This window comes from Synchiropus splendidus, chromosome 13 (assembly GCF_027744825.2).
Source record: "Synchiropus splendidus isolate RoL2022-P1 chromosome 13, RoL_Sspl_1.0, whole genome shotgun sequence".
Taxonomy (NCBI): Eukaryota; Metazoa; Chordata; class Actinopteri; order Syngnathiformes; family Callionymidae; genus Synchiropus; species Synchiropus splendidus.
Window position 1 is genome coordinate 2483671 of NC_071346.1, and position 15889 is coordinate 2499559.

A 15889-nucleotide genomic window follows, 5' to 3' on the forward strand; every position below is an offset into this window, starting at 1 on the left:
ATGGTCCAGATCCTCTTACATCTGTCTGCAGCACGTCTGACAAGCACTTTTACCGTCAAATGATGCAATTCTTTATCATCTCCAGCTCAGAACGCAACAACAGGCGGCCGCGTCTGGTTTGAACCTCCAAGTGTATCACATCCTCGAGCCAAGTCACATCCAGGACGCGCCCTCGCACAGCCAACAATGGCCGCCTGTCTGATTCAAGTCTGCTTCTTGTGTCTGTCCTGCTCTGTATTATCAGTTCTTCAACAGGACACAGCAGCCTTTTGGTGAATGCTGTGAAGCTAAACAGCCGGGAAGTCAATAGATTAAAGGTTTTAATCGCAATTAATCGCACTGAAGCTGAGTTAACTCACGATTAATAGCAAATGAATCACACATTTGTGTTAAACGTAGCTTAAAGGAAGATGCTCTGAACCCTAGAGTGGCCAATAATGTTTCCGATGCTATGCTGCAAGCATGTTGTTGAGCCTCCTCAGGTTATTCTACAGAATGTTCTGTTGGGTTGTCGGGGTAAAGAAATGTTGGCATGCGCTAAGTATTATTGGCCTCATCCTCCTTCAAGTTACATTTAGAACTGGACTAGTCTTGCACCAGCATTCACAGACAGACCGAGCTTAACAGGGACCTGTTGACCTCTACACGTTGGCAGCGGGACCTGAGACTTGATTTCCACATCTGGTCGGAGTGATATCAAGGCTTTATCCGTCTGGACGCCCTGTAATTGCAGCTGAGCTGCACCGAGGCAGAGATTCAAGAACAAATGAGTCCAGGGGAAACTCATTCTTGCTTTTGTGTGTCTTACTTCACTTGACAATATTCCCTTCTCACCGCTGCATCCAGGCGTCTTAACTGTCCATGAACGTCAGGGACGAGAATTGTCGGCACAGTCGGAGCATGAGGGAGTCAGACTTTGAGATTCCAGGTACGGTGCTCGCTCATAACTCACAGGAGCAGACACCGCCGACAGATAAAATGCCTTCAAAGCCTTTGTGCTGCTCACTTCCCCATCATCGCAGCATCTCGTGATTAAACGAACAAACAACTGGTGAATCTCAAGTAGCAAACCCGCAGCACTAAGTGACCCGGTGCTACATCTGAGACGTACAAGACCTTCAGAACACACTCACAAAAGGCTCGGCAGCTCCCTGCAGCTCTCAAGAGGACGGCGCTTTGAGCTTCATGACTGTTGCAGTCAAGGTTATTCTGGCTGCATAAATGAAAGGCGATGAAAAAGTTTATGATTTTGGAGCGTTCGACAGCGTTCATGAGCAGAACATCTGCGATCTGCCAATGACACCTCATAATGAAACCCTGGATCAGGAGGTTCAATGTCAAACACCTCTTCATTTTAGGGAATGACTCACATTTCTGGGTCATTTCAAAAACCCACCAACAGCTGCTTCGCCGTCATCTTCTGCCATTATAGTTCCACTGCTGATACATTTGAATGAGCGTGAATAGAGAACACACACAGACGTCTTGGTGACATTAGACTTCTATCTGATGCACGACCGTCATCTCGTGGCTTTTTCCACGTCACACTTCAACAAAATCACTTGCTGCAACTCTTCGTTATTATGAAACAATGACTAAGTGAGTTCTCATGTTTGTTAACGTACCTGTTCAGTGGGGAGAATGTGTCAAGTGAGTTGTCATTCAAGCAACAAGCGTCACCTTCTGGAGAGAAATTGAACAACATGCGAATTTAATAATTCAATTACATAGTTTTGCAACGAAACTTTACTGAAATAAAGTAGTGTGTTTCTTTTAAAAATAATCCTCCCTCGTTTTATATATATATATATATATATATATATATATATATATATATATATATATATATATATATATATATATATATATATATATATATATATATATACACACCTTCAGCTTCACCTTCTTCTGCTGCTTATCCAGAGTCGGGTCGCGGAGGCAGCATTCGGAGCAAGGAAGCCCAAACTTCCTGATCCGCACAAACCTCCTCCAGCTCTTCCGACTTTTCGACTAAGGGATCCCGAGGCGTTCCCAGGCCAGACCGGAGATATCATCTCTCCAGCGAGTCCTGGGTCTCCTCCCGGTAGGACATGCCTGGAACGCCTCCCCAGGGAGGCGTCCAGGGGGCATCCGGATCAGACGCCCGAGCCACCTCAGCTGGTTCCTCTGGATGTGGATATGGACCCACCACCCGCAGAGGTAGTCATTGGGTTCGGGTGCAAACAGGACTAGGTGGCAGTCAGGGGCAGGGGACCCGATGACCTGGTTCGTGTGAACATTCTCTGGCTTTCGGAACATGGAATATATATATAAGTGAGTGAAATAATGACTCCATCTAATCCATATAAGAGGTGAGTCGTTATTTGGCTTTTTAATTTTGACCCAGAAAACGTTCAGTCACTCTTTGTGCCTTGCATATGTGACCCCTGGCCAGTCTGAGGTTCTGGCCCACACGCCCTCTCTGCTCCGCCGCGGACCTCCCTGCTGCTCTTAATCTGAACAGGATGACAGAAGTGCCGTGGAATTTCTCTTCCCTTTGCCTAAAGGAACCTGGCTGCAGCGTGTCCCCCGTGTTGCTCCCCTGGCGGCTCTCACGTGGACCGGCTTGGTAGAAAAATGACCGGCGAATACCAAACCGTGGCCTCTGTGACCTCTTCAAACACTGCCCACCTACATGCTGATGCATCCGGAAAATGTCTCGGTATTTTCAGTGTCTGCCTCAGGCAGGTGGCAAATCTCGCCCCGTCCTCACCTTACCTGCCTGTTTTCCTTCTTCTTCTGAATTTTGCTGGCTGCGATGCCTCGGCTGAAGGTAGCCAACCCGCCCGTGCCACTGCCAGGGTTGCTGGGGGAAGGCACACAAGTGTCTGTCCAGATGTTGGTGAGAAGCTCCGCAGCTGAGCAAACAGTTAGTGTCTTCTCTCCGGCGTGACATGTTTAAAATAGCATACAGGTCAAAAATAGAAAGGGCCAGTCGAGATTGAAAGAGCAACACAATTTGGAAAATGTCAGCCACATTCTGAAAACATGATCAGGATGGCAGGGGGAAAGATTTTTAAACAAAATCAGCCCTTTGGCAGGACTTCCTGTCGTCAACACTTCCAGGCTGATTTGAGCAGATGTTTCTTGGTTAGCTACAAGAGTTCTGAGTGGCTGCCACATCAAGGTCGCTGGCAAAGCGTCGCAATAAAGTTTCCTTCGCCATAAAAACATTTGTTAGTCAAGGTTCCGTGTGATTCGATTCCATAATTTATCACAAAGTTATTACATTTTCATCGTTTTCAATGCTGAAATATCATGACAACTGAAAGTATATTCACATTTGTTTTCATATTTACATCTAAAAAGGTGTTTGCTCAAGTGTATATTAAATGCATTTAAATACCATTGAAATAGTTAAAACCTCTGCCAAGCCTCAATTTATATATATTACCAATATGTAATGCAATAAAACATTTTAAGCATTAAAGAACAATGGATTGAGACGTCAATGGACGTTTATAAAAGTAAAATTCTGAAGGTCCCAGGGGGTGATTACGAAGCATCTGCGACACAGGTTTATAACATTTTAAGTGAAATACTCACTTCAATAAGTGTTCATACTCCGTCATGAATGCTGATTTAGTGAGATTTTTTGTTCACTTCAGGCTACCGTAGATCAAGCTACTACTGCCTGAGCTGAACAGGCTGAAATATACGAAGAATATTAGTGGTAATAGTTTATTTCACATGTGCTTTTTTCTTATTTATTTTTCATTTATTTTTTTCATTGATCTTTATATCTCGGATCCTTGCGGATGGTGCGTTCATGAGTGTCATTTCATTTGTGCTATGGTGGGGACACAACGACCCAACTGACGCCTGCGCTCATACTATGTAAAGCCAGATGTGTTTTATGAAGAACAAAACTGAGCTCCGTGGGACAGCAGGTGGCAGCAGCACTCCTCGCTCTTGCATACACAAAGTGAGAGAGAAGAAGAAAACATGATCCTTAGGGCTTATGGGCCCTCATGGGAAGTTCAGAACATTTCATCTGTTCATTTGTCCTGAAAACTTGACATCAGGTTTGTTTTTTTGAGTCATATTCACCTGCATTTCTGTGGCATTAAACGAGTCCAGTCTGTTGAAAGTTTTTCCATCATGAAAGCGGAGCAGCTGAAGCCGATCACCTCCTCACAGGACTGAAAGGTCGCGTGTGGTGCTGCTGTCGTGTGCTCTCACACACTGGACTGGACTGGAGTCAACGGAAGCTGTCGGAGTGGGGGGGGGATGTTCCAGACACTTTCAACAACACAGACAATCTTTACTGGCCAGGAGAGACGACAGCAGGTTCCAAGGCAAACCATCTTGATTTTGTTAATCTACTGAAACTATTTCAGATTACCTCACTTGTTCTTCTCTCTCAGATGATCCTCGAAAACAGCCTCGACTAATATGTTAAGGGGAGGATTCTCTGGTGGGTCTGTCCAGACCAGAGGTGGGCAGTTAAATGTCCTAAAGGGCCATGTTAGAAACTGTAACAAAATATATACTTAAGTAACATGGACAAAACATAAAAACATTCAATGAAAGCAAGGATATTAAGAAGTTATCGAAAGTTTTTGTAATATTTCATTTCATCTGCATTTAATTTGAATATAAATCAACATGAATACGGGCCAGACTTTCAAGATAAAAAGGCAATATTATTTCAAATTATATATTCCAATATTCCTTCAATGTATTGTGAGAAACATGAAAAACACACAAAAATGGCCAATGAAATGAAGAAGATTTTAGTCTTTACACAAGAACATGCTATGTTAACTGGAAGTGGTGATGGTGACTAAAAGAGAAAGAACAAAAATGGCAGAAAAATGACAAAATATCAGCTATAGTTTTAGTCAAAAAGCCCAACGGAAATACAGGCATTGGACGGCAAATGGCCCCCGGGCCACACTTTGGTCTGGTCTTGACGGTTCTTCAGCTGCGATGCAAAGCATTCTGGGAGGACAGGAGAGAGTGGGAGAGAAGGCCTCCATTCATCTGCTCGGCTTGTGTTTTAGTAGCTATGTCACGGCGGTATAAGATCCTGCCGCTTGTGTCTTCACAGAGGCTTGTCAGCAAACATGCCGCCTGTGTCTGCAGCCGACTGTGTTTGTCTCCGGGGCCACAACCTGCCCATCAGTCACGGAAACGACCCTCCGCCCAGCAGGACCACCTTCAGCCCTTCGAAAGTCTGGGACCCCGCCGGCACCAACAAGCTGCTTTTGTCCGTCCGACTCCAGCGAAGCCACATTATCATGCAGCTCCGGCTCCCTCACAGATTGATGGAGGAGATGGAGCTTTGGCCTCTGTTTCATTAAAGTCATCGCTGGCAGTTCATAGTCACAAAGGAGGAAACCACTTTGGCACGGCTTTAGATTTATTGCAACACTTTCATTTTATTGAATCTTATTCAATAACAAGGACTGAAGCATCAAGATTCAGTGTCTCATTGTTCGATGATCGCGCCGTCAATAGATTTTTAATCTCAGTTAATGGCACTAAAGCAGAGTTAACTCGCGATTAATGGCAAATGAATCGCACATTTCGCAGTTCTAAATCACCTCAGAGGCAGGAAAAAAGGGTTAAAAAAACATGCTAAACATGCTTGACAACTTCCTATAAGTTACATTTAGAACAGATGCAAAAAGTGCGATTCATTTGCCAATAAAATGCGAGCTTCAGTGCGATTAACTGAGATGGATTTCTGGATTTCTATTGACAGCCCTATTGATTCCTTTTTAAATATAATTATCTGCGACTTTTTATCCACATATTAAACACAATTAAGTTACACATTTGTATTGAAGTTTTACCCCTTGTTTTGTGTAGTCTTAGTGCATGAAAACATTTTTTTTAATTGTGTGTATTTTATTATTCCTATCTTTATTTTTAGTTACATGTGTGTCCATGACTCAGTCAATTCTCACTTAATTTAATGTAAAAAAAACAGAAGGTTAAACAGACAATGCAAATATATAACTTTATATTATGGAATATATTATACTATCTAAAGACAGTAAGTGACAGAAAGTGTTCTATGGTGGTTACCGTGACTAACTACAGTTTATATGGGTTTGGATTATACAAATAAGCAAGGACTTCTGTTCGCACTCATTTACAAAACATGTTTTCTGTGGTACGGAAGTGGAAGCCATTTATTTATCATATTAAAACAAATGTTTTCCCAGACACGCCGACTCGTAATTACTTTTGTTGCTACGTCGAAGATGAAGGATGGTCCCTCTGTGATTAAACTATCTAAAATTCAAGCGTCATTGCTGAATAATTCATTCATTCGTCACGTTGCCTTTTAGATTCATGACTGTTGGCTCCAAACTAGATGAAAAGATCTTGCCACTGAAGTATTGAAACATTTATGTTGAGCAAATATAGTCAGCTGCAGAGGAAAGACAGTACTTGGAAACATAGATATGTTTGTGTTTGTTGGAGCGATTCAGAAGTGGTTCAGCTGTCGATGGTAGAAGCGGCTTGTATTTGCATTATTTCTTGCAGGATTCCGTCTCCGCTGAGATTTCAAGCCCTTGAGAAAGAGAGAATATGTACGTTATATTCTGACCATGCTATCGGCGACTGACGCTAAACTACATACCGTGCTACTCGACAGTTGCGCGTCTGAACGAAGACTCCTGTGTAGGTGAGTTCGCATCTCACGATGTTGTTAGTGAAGTCAGATTCCAGGACGTGATGGTTGGGATTGACGGTAACCTGAGTGAGGGCAAACACAGGAAATAAACCTTTGGTAAAAGTTGAGGCAAAAATAGAGCTGGATTTACCTTTAAAATGTAGTTTCCCGGAGGCACATCGGTGATGTCGATCCACTGACAGTCGATGTTGGCGGCGTAGAGGTCATGACACCCCGGACTCAGTCCCTGCAAACACAGGGCCGAGACTATGACTCAGCTCAGAGCATTGCTTCAGTGCAAAAGTGCGATTTCAGCAGACGACCCAGCCTCCAGACAACACATGTAATAAATCTTCAGTTCTTGGACGCTGTGATTTCGCTGGCAGAGGTCGGCGTTTTAGTAATGAAACAATGGCTCAGACTTGGATGAGGAGTGATGGAGAGGGGAAAGCCGACTTAAGAGAAATCCAGAAGCTTGGACTCTGAAAAATGTGCTTTTTTCATCCTCAAGAATTTAGACAAAACAGCAGACACCAAACTAGAGTTTCTGTCACCATTAAAAAACACACAAGGTTTAATTATTTATACGTAAATATCAACGTTTACCTCCTGTTAGTCGATGAGTTAGCATTTGCTCAAAAGCAACTTCTCATTTGCTCCTTGCTTCCTTGATATGTTATCAGCTGTTAACTGTACTCACCAATAGCTTCTATCTGATCCACTTTATTATCAAACTAACCGCATTTTTTACTTACTTGCTGTTTAGCCATGTATCATGATGCTAGCTCTGACATGCTAACACTTTGCGCAATGCTTTCCTTGCCTTGTTAAGCGTGTAATCCAACGCTGCACTCACTATTCTATGCCAGATTTAAAGAAAAAAACAAAAATTTAATTGCAGCTATATACTTTACTAACTACTACTAACTAATACTTTTCCACACAATGTTACTGCCACTTCCTTTTTTTTTTTTTGAAGCAGCTGAATTCATTCAAAAAAATGTTTTTACTCTCCAGAGGTTCAACAAACAATAGAAACTGGAGTTTATATAATGATTGACAGGATGTTAAGATTATTTATTTACTTGTATCCTTGAAAAATATCCCATTATTAGCAGTAACTCAGTATTTGCCAAGGCAAGACACATAATGTCACATAATAGAAGATTTCCCAGTTGGATGGTGACAGGAGTATGCGATCCAAGATGGCTTCCCCCAACGTAAACAGGAAGTAGACACTAACGCGTCCTGCTAATTCTGTTTCCTCTTCATTCAGATGGTTTTCTAGTTGCGAACGAAACATATTTATGAAGAAGTCGCTGCTCTGCAAGCAAGTCACAAGTGAGAATAACTTTATTTTACGTCAGGACTTGCCGCCAAAACCTGTGCTTGAATTGAAACCAAGAGGAGATGAGATAGAAAGCCACCTGCGTGTGTGAGGTGCAGGCGAACCGACGCCTGAATCCGGACTCGCAGCCCGTATCTTCCAGGCAAAAGCTGGCCTTGTGGCCGTCTGCAACCTTTCGGCCGGTGTTGGCGTCCAGCAGGTCGTAGTTACTGAAGGCATCCATGCTGTGATAGTGCCTACATACAGAGGACATGTCAGCACGTGATGTCGCTGTTGTTGAGCTGGAAACTCACTGGTGGCAGCTGTGCCAGTCCCACTGGTATCTGGGCTTGACTGGCAGGAAATCTGCAGTGCCCTGATTGGTCACCTTCTGAGGGAAACGCAGGAGAACTCTGAAGTCGATGTCTCGCACAGTCGGAGCATATGCAGACCTTCAGGGGAGGAACGGACATCAGTACATTTGGCTGGGGTTTAAAGGTGAAAGTTACCGAGCATGTAAAGTTTGTTCCACTGTGCCTTGCGGGGAAAATCCACCCGGAACATTTACGTCTAGTCAGGACCGTTGTTATACATTTATCAGTTACACGTTGAGTCCTGGGACGGAATAGAGTGTGTCTTTATATGTCTGAAAAAGTGAGTCACTGCTGGCGGAGCGGCTCACCTGGCCAGACAGTTTTCCTCAGCCGCGCAACGCAGCGCGTACATCTGCATGCGCTGGACGTAAGCACCTGCTTGGATGGCGTACGGGTCTGGCACCAGATCGGGCAGTCCTGGGGGATCACAAGGGAACATCACAGAGTCTTCCTTCAACATTCCTCCCTGTGTCCTGGGTATGTTCAGCGTGGGGTCGGCACTGAGAGTGAGCCGGCTCTCTGTGTTTGTTGGCGGAATGAAACAAGTTTCACATTCCTCAGGTTCCACTCCAGTTTTTTGTTTCTTTCTTTGTCAACATGAGTTGAGCTATCATGCCTCGTGATCACGTTTAAACTGTTAGTAGACTCTACAGTGGAGCCGGCCACACAGTAAAACATGAAGCGATTCTGTTCTCTGGACACATGCAACTGCAGTTTTTATTCTTTTTTTTTGGTTTGTGAGTTATAAATATCACGTCACAATTGAAGTAGGCTGTAGTTAAATTTGACAGCACTGTTCTACTGTCTCTTAGGATGCATTATACGCCACTCACAGCGGAGGAAGTACTGCACGGACAGACTTCTTAGACTGATGTATGATGCTGAATCAGGGTCAAAAGCAATGAATCAGTAAAATCTGGATCTTGAAGTTGGAATTATGGTCAAGACATTTTAGTTTTTGGTGTTTTAAAAACTTTTTTTTCTCTGGAACTTGTTGTATGTCTCAGATTTAGCTTCACTGAATATCAAATAATACATATTATTGAATATTTGCTACATTATGAAACATATTGAAAGGCAAGAATCCATTGAGCGGTTGCACAGTTAGGGATGTAACCTCTGCCAAGGAAGCAGATTCAGCTAAGTAAAATACAAAAATAACAAGTTGGAAAACAATTTAGATCAAAACAAAGTTAAATTGTTAATAATTATACATAGGTTATGTTAAGTTGTAGTTAGAACCTGTTGAACGTCTCCTCTGTGTCTCTGCCTTAAACTTCCAGCTGCTGATGCCAGTGACATTTTACAAGGAAGGGCAAGCCTAGCTCCATCACAAGCTCAGTGAGGAGACATGATTTGCAGTCTCCACCTCTCCTGCTACATCAGCAGCTTACTTAACCCTCCGTTTTCACACTCCTACATTGAAAAAGTATTGAAGCAGGAATGTGTTACTGTTGTTCCTTTAGAGGGCTGAAAAACTGAACAGCAGTTTAGACATGAAAAAGAATTCATTGCATTGATGCCGTTATAATGCTGATGACACTTACCATTTTGGAAGTATCTCGTTCCATATCCTGCAGCTGGGGGTCGGTGGCCTGTTGACCTCCCGGCTGGTGGATGCATGTTGTAGAAAACGGAGTTCCTGTGGTTCTTAAAAGGATTTCGAGGGTCGTCGTTGACCATGTCCTCCCTGGTGTTGGCGCCCTCACCCACAGCATCTCCAGGGAAAGGCGAGGATGAGGGCTCGGATTCTCTCCTCAGAGATGCCGCGTGCCCCTGCATGGGGTGGTCGGGCTGTCTGGAGACAGGCGCGGCCTCTGGCACCGCGCGTAAAAGCTGCTGCGGCGCGCCGGCGGCTCTCGGTTGCAGTGCGGTTCCGTCGACCACCGCACCTTCCCGCATTCTGGCCGGTAGGAGTGATAACTGTCCTGCTGCGGATGAATTGGACGTGTGGTCATGTGAGAGCCGGCGTGCGCTCGGGTAGGTGGCCCGGCGTGGCACCTGCGTGGCTCCTGACGCGCGGCCGCTGCCAGGAACTGGGCGCGCTAAGCTGGCCCCACGCTGGGGTTGACCTCTAGCAGCATCCCGTCTACTCACGTAAACCATCGACTGACTCCTGGTCCGGACCGGCGGCTGGAATTCCGCCCCAGTGCTCACGAGACTGTAAAGCTGTCCGTTGTTGTGCCATTGGATCCGCTGGCGCCACGGAGCGGAGCGCTGCTGCCCAGTGATGAAGGGGAACAAGCCCTGAGTGATGTACAAAACTAAGACACTGATCTTCACCATGGTGATCAGATCACGAGCTCTAAGCTCCAGATAAAAGTATATTTCCTGGTGGAAAGAATCAAGTCAGTGCGCGCTGAGGTCTGACGCAGCCATCCGAACCAGGGGCTGGAGAGAGGAGGGCTGGGGCTTCTTTCTTGATCACTTATCGAATTCAGGCCAGCCACTTAACACCGGTGCAAGAAAGTCTGACTTTCTAGCAAGAAAATTTAACCCACTCCTGGCCAGTCCCGTGAGTTACACAAGGACGTTTGCTGAGTAAACTTTACGCGCGGGTGTTGAAGCTGACGTCACACTGTTCGGTCAATTCACTCTCCGTTTTTCTGACTAACATCTAAAACGAAAATTAGCCTTTTGGAAATGCTTTTGGATGTGAAGTTTCGAAAATCGGAAATAAACCTTTTAGACGAAACTTAATAAAGAAACATCTGCTTTTCATAAACAGGTTTCCTTTCAAACCAAAAGTTCAGCGACTCAAACATTAAAACGTTAAAACAAGCTTTCGAGGTTGTGTAATAGCAACGTTTGCCCACAAGAGGTGCGGTGTCCACCTTCGAAAGCATCGTCCAGGTCTTCAGCCACAGAGAGTCCGCGAAGCCCCTTCACCAGTGTCAACATTAATGACGGAGTCAGTCGAGATTTCTCCTATTTACTCAGTGGTTTATTGAGTTTTAAATAACATCTGCGATTAGGAAGAAAGGTAGCAGAGAAAGTAACTAAAAACATGGTTCTTACTTCATGAATATAACCAGGTTTTTGCTGTAATCATGATGTTATTGTTTTTATTTGTCTTCCGTCTCTGTCCACTATTTCAGTCCAAAGTCAAACAAAGTGCTCAGCGCTCACAGCCCTCCTCCACCCCGGCACCTCCTGCTCTGTGGTGGACACGACTAGTTTGAGGCAAGAAACTGATTTCCTTAACATCAGAACCCGAATGTAGAGGCTAATATTATTTAAATCTCAGTTAAACCCCGTCAAAGAGACGGGAAACGTCACAGCAGAAAAACAACAAAGATATAAACACAAATCCTCTATTATATCCTAAAGTTTACACTGGGGAAGCTATCTGTCGACCTGGGCTGGTGAAGATTCTACACCTCGGAAATCTGATCTGGGGGGGTGAGGGAGGTGGAGTTCAACTGGAACATGCACATTACTGCTCAACAGTGCCCTCTAGTGGACACCCTCAACAACACAAATATAGTGCTTTATAATAAACACAACATCCTGGATCTACCATGAATCCTCCGTCTATAGCCAATGACAGTTGTGGGTGTTGAATCTATGCTAGTGCTGTGCCGTCATGTGAGACAGAGACCAAGGCCGAGACCAAACTGACTCCAGAACTGACCACTAGCTACTACCTACTAACTCTGATGAAAGCATGTCAGTTCTTGATTTATTTTGAACAACTGGCTACAGTTGCAGTAAGAAATACTTTAAAATTGTTTATCTAACTTCTGGCCCCCAAAGTCTCAGTCTTGGTCTCATCCCCTTCACTGGACCAGGTCTCCACTTGGTCCCCTGCCCTCAAAGTCTGAGTCTTGGTCTCTCCCCCCTCACTGGTCTAGGTCTCCACGTGGTTCTGGGCCCTCCAAGTCTCAGTCTTGGTCTCACCCCCCTCACTGGACCAGGTCTCCACTTGGTCCCAGGCCCTCAAAGTCTGAGTCTTGGTCTCGCCCCCCTCACTGGTCTAGGTCTACACTTGGTTCTGGGCCCTCATAGTCTCGGTCTTGGTCTCACCCCCCTCACTGGACCAGGTCTCCACTTGGTCCCAGGCTCTCAAAGTCTGAGTCTTGGTCTCGTCCCCCTCACTGGTCTAGGGCTCCACTTGGTTCTGGGCCCTCATAGTCTCGGTCTTGGTCTCACCCCCCTCATTGGTCTAGGTCTACACTTGGTTCTGGGCCCTCATAGTCTCGGTCTTGGTCTCACCCCCCTCACTGGACCAGGTCTCCACTTGGTCCCCTGCCCTCAAAGTCTGAGTCTTGGTCTCACCCCCCTCACTGGTCTAGGTCTCCACTTGGTTCTGGACCCTCCAAGTCTCAGTCTTGGTCTCATCCCCTTCACTGGACCAGGTCTCCACTTGGTCCCAGGCCCTCAAAGTCTGAGTCTTGGTCTCATCCCCTTCACTGGACCAGGTCTCCACTTGGTCCCGGGCCCTCAAAGTCTGAGTCTTGGTCTCGCCCCCCTCACTGGACCAGGTCTCCACTTGGTTCTGGGCCCTCAAAGTCTCAGTCTTGGTCTCATCCCATTCATTGGACCAGGTCTCCGCATGGTCCTGGGCCCTAATAGTCTCGGTCTTGGTCTCACTCCCCTCACTGGTCTAGGTCTCCACTTGGTTCTGGGCCCTCATAGTCTCGGTCTTGGTCTCAACTGCAACAGTCTTGACTACGACTCTGGCTCGGCGGGAACCCGGTTCCCATCACAGTTCCTCCCAACAAACACTCGACTTTAACAGAAGAATTCCACCCCATCTGGTTCATCGGTTATCGGCATCCTCCAGGTGGCGTCAGCCGTGTTCCTTGGCTGCCCACCAAGATAAATGTAGTGGCTGTGGACACAGGCTCAGAAATCCTCCCGGATTGTGAAGGTGCCGCATTTGTGTCGGCAATAAACAAGACTGTAGCCCACGTTAATATCAAACACCTCGCGGACAGTTGATCCGCACTGGGCTCTTTCATGTTGGAGTCCGTGGGCTGTTGAAGGATGCCGGTGTGCGTTTCCTCAGCCAAATAGGGCGTCCAGACCAGCCTGTGGCTCTATTCTTAGACACGCTCTCAGACCTTTGGCCCGGTGCGCAGTCCAGCACCGCCCAGCTCCCCGTCCCACTTTATAAGAGAGGCAGATCCTGGGCACTGGTTTGGCACAAGACCTTCCGAGCGGGACATGTTACCCACAAAATGTAGCTAGTAAGTATGAATGTTGAATTCTTGTTTTTCTGATATGAAAGTAAAAAAGAGAGAGAAATCACATCACTGTAACTGTGTCAATAAAAGGAAGCGGTTGTTTTGCCGACGCTCCCTGAGTGAAGGACTAATTCTCTTACGCTGTCGATCCCATGAATCTAGGTTCCCAGGGCTGCTCACAGCTTTGAGATTAAAGGAAGACGAGGGTCTTAAAATGAGAAAACCACAAAGGAACACACCTGTTGTCTTCCACTCTGAGGATGTTACCGCTAAATGATAGACCCAGAGGGGTTTCCACAGAGAGACAAAGCAGGTGAGAAGCTGGAAACTCCAATGTTTGACTGCTGTTGGTGGAACCTTCCACGATGTTGCCAGTATTGTGACGTGGGTTTGAGGAAAACGCTGAGTCATGGGTCACCTCTGGCGATCAGGTGTCCGGACTCACATGTCGGACCTCTCTTTTATGAACTGTTGCCAAACCGGGCCGGTCAGCAGCTCTCGGGTTTCAACCCCCATCACGTTCTGCTCCGGTCTGCATGCCGTTCAGCGTGTCACTTTCAAAGTATTTGAAACTGTTTTAAAGTCAAATCAATGTGTAAAGTCTAGGAAATGGAATTATTTCAATGTATTTGTGTAGTATTTTTATCCATATTTAATACTAAATTGATTATATTATTGACAAGCTTCTTGTATATTCTCTGTAGCTACAAAACATATATTATAAAAACATATTTTTAGAAACATATTTCATAACAAAATGTATAAGTACATACAATTTATAATCGGAAAAAAATGAATAAAAGTAATCTGCCCCCTGTTGGTGAACAATACCTTCATAAAGTTCCATCCATTACTTATGTCTTTATTTATATCTCAGTGCAACAAGACATCTATTTAAAATACGTTGACTGAGATGTTCCTGAGTGTAGCTCTGAACACCTCAAATGTCGCCCTCTAACAACCTGATTCACGGACTCCACTTGGTCCCGCTAACTTGGCGCCTGAGGCGCGGCTTGGATGGTTCTTCAGGTTATGGTGTGTGAATATTCCTGATATTGGAAGCACAAGTGGCCACTGCAGCGCAGCCTGTTCCAGCGTGTCCCAGCCGCTTAGCTCCTGCCCTAATATGGAGGCGCCGGCGGTATTTTGGGGTTGCTATGGCGTCAGCTGACGTGGGAGCACATGCTCCCCCTGGAGCTCTCACCTTACCCCCGCAGTGACTGGTCCGTAGCGTGGGGGGGCGTGTGGCTCCACTTCACTGCCATCATGTATTTCTATATATATATATAAATATTCCCTTGACTCTTCAGCCGCTCCTCTAAATATACCCAGCCACAGCAGCCAGTTCGGGGTGCGGGCCAACGGCTGGCACGCCAGGGCTCCCAGGAACGCAGCGCCCCCCTTCTCCTGAGGTGGGATTCTTAAAGTAACTGACAGTGAGTCTGAGATTCGCTTCTCATTGATGGGTGAATGATTAAGAGCGTGAACCGCTCTGGCCAAATAAAACAATAAAAGCCAGCGCTGCGTCCGGCGCCGTTTGATCCGGACCTGTGTGGGAGGCTCGACTTATCTTTACTGCGTGGCTCCACCGACGACCTTCAGGGCGTTGATGACTCATCCGCTTTACTGTCTCTGACTGAAGCTAGCAGAGAGGCTGCAGGCTGGTGGAGCTGCTGGAGGCCCGAGGAGGAAGAGGCTTCTCAGAAACACAATGTTCAGGGTGACACGCTCCTATCTTCTCAGCAAACACTCCTTTATGGTGGGGCTTATGGGGACCGGTTCTTGACGGAACACCTCCTTTATGCCTTCGTGGGGACCGTTTGGCAGGACCCCACAAGTTTAAGTCTCAATTTGAGGATGCAGACTTCACAATAACTGCTCCACTGTAACTGGGTTTCAGGTTGGTGCTTGACAAAACACTGTCTTTGCGAAGACCATATGACTTTGTGGGGACATTTGGCTGGACCCCATGAGGTTGAGCCGCAATAGTCCTGATTCAGGTTGTGTTTTGGATGGTTAGGTTTAGGGGGAGAGGCTGGGAAAGGGTTATGCCAATGAGAGGTCCTCATAAGGAAAGAGATACAATTATGTGTGTGTGTGTGTGTGTGTGTGTGTGTGTGTGTGTGTGCATCTGGTTGATCCTCACTTGTAGAGACCAGTTCTAGACAAAACACCTTGTTGTGGGGACCATATGCCTTCATGGGGACCATTTGGCAGGACCCCACAAGTTTAAGTCTGGATTTGAGGATGAAGACTTCACAATAACTGTGTCACTATAACTGGGTACCAGTTTGGTTCAGAGCTCTGATTCAGGTTGTGATTTGGA

At 45.8% G+C, this 15889-nt stretch overlaps 1 protein-coding gene across 1 annotated transcript; it reads right to left on the bottom strand.

Annotated features, from left to right (window-relative positions):
- Window positions 1-5484: 5484 nt before the first annotated feature.
- On the bottom strand, window positions 5485-10774 carry LOC128769945 (protein-lysine 6-oxidase-like). The gene is made up of 7 exons (XM_053884095.1): window positions 9922-10774; window positions 8683-8791; window positions 8315-8452; window positions 8101-8257; window positions 6825-6920; window positions 6641-6756; window positions 5485-6571 (listed from the first exon to the last, which is right to left on the bottom strand). The coding sequence occupies exons 1-7, from the start codon at window positions 10658-10660 to the stop codon at window positions 6565-6567; spliced, it is 1362 nt and encodes a 453-aa protein (XP_053740070.1). The 5' UTR covers window positions 10661-10774; the 3' UTR covers window positions 5485-6564.
- Between the last annotated feature and the right edge of the window lie 5115 nt (window positions 10775-15889).

What these genes read in the sequence shown, in the direction of transcription:
- LOC128769945 (XM_053884095.1), bottom strand. Translation starts at nt 10,660, where the DNA reads ATGGTGAAGATCAGTGTCTTAGTTTTGTACATCACTCAGGGCTTGTTC. An exon ending in AACGAGATACTTCCAAAATG is followed by an intron (nt 8,792 to 9,921) that starts GTAAGTGTCATC and finishes GTGATCCCCCAG; the next exon opens with GACTGCCCGATCTGGTGCCA. An exon ending in CCTGCACCTCACACACGCAG is followed by an intron (nt 6,921 to 8,100) that starts GTGGCTTTCTAT and finishes CTGTGTTTGCAG; the next exon opens with GGACTGAGTCCGGGGTGTCA.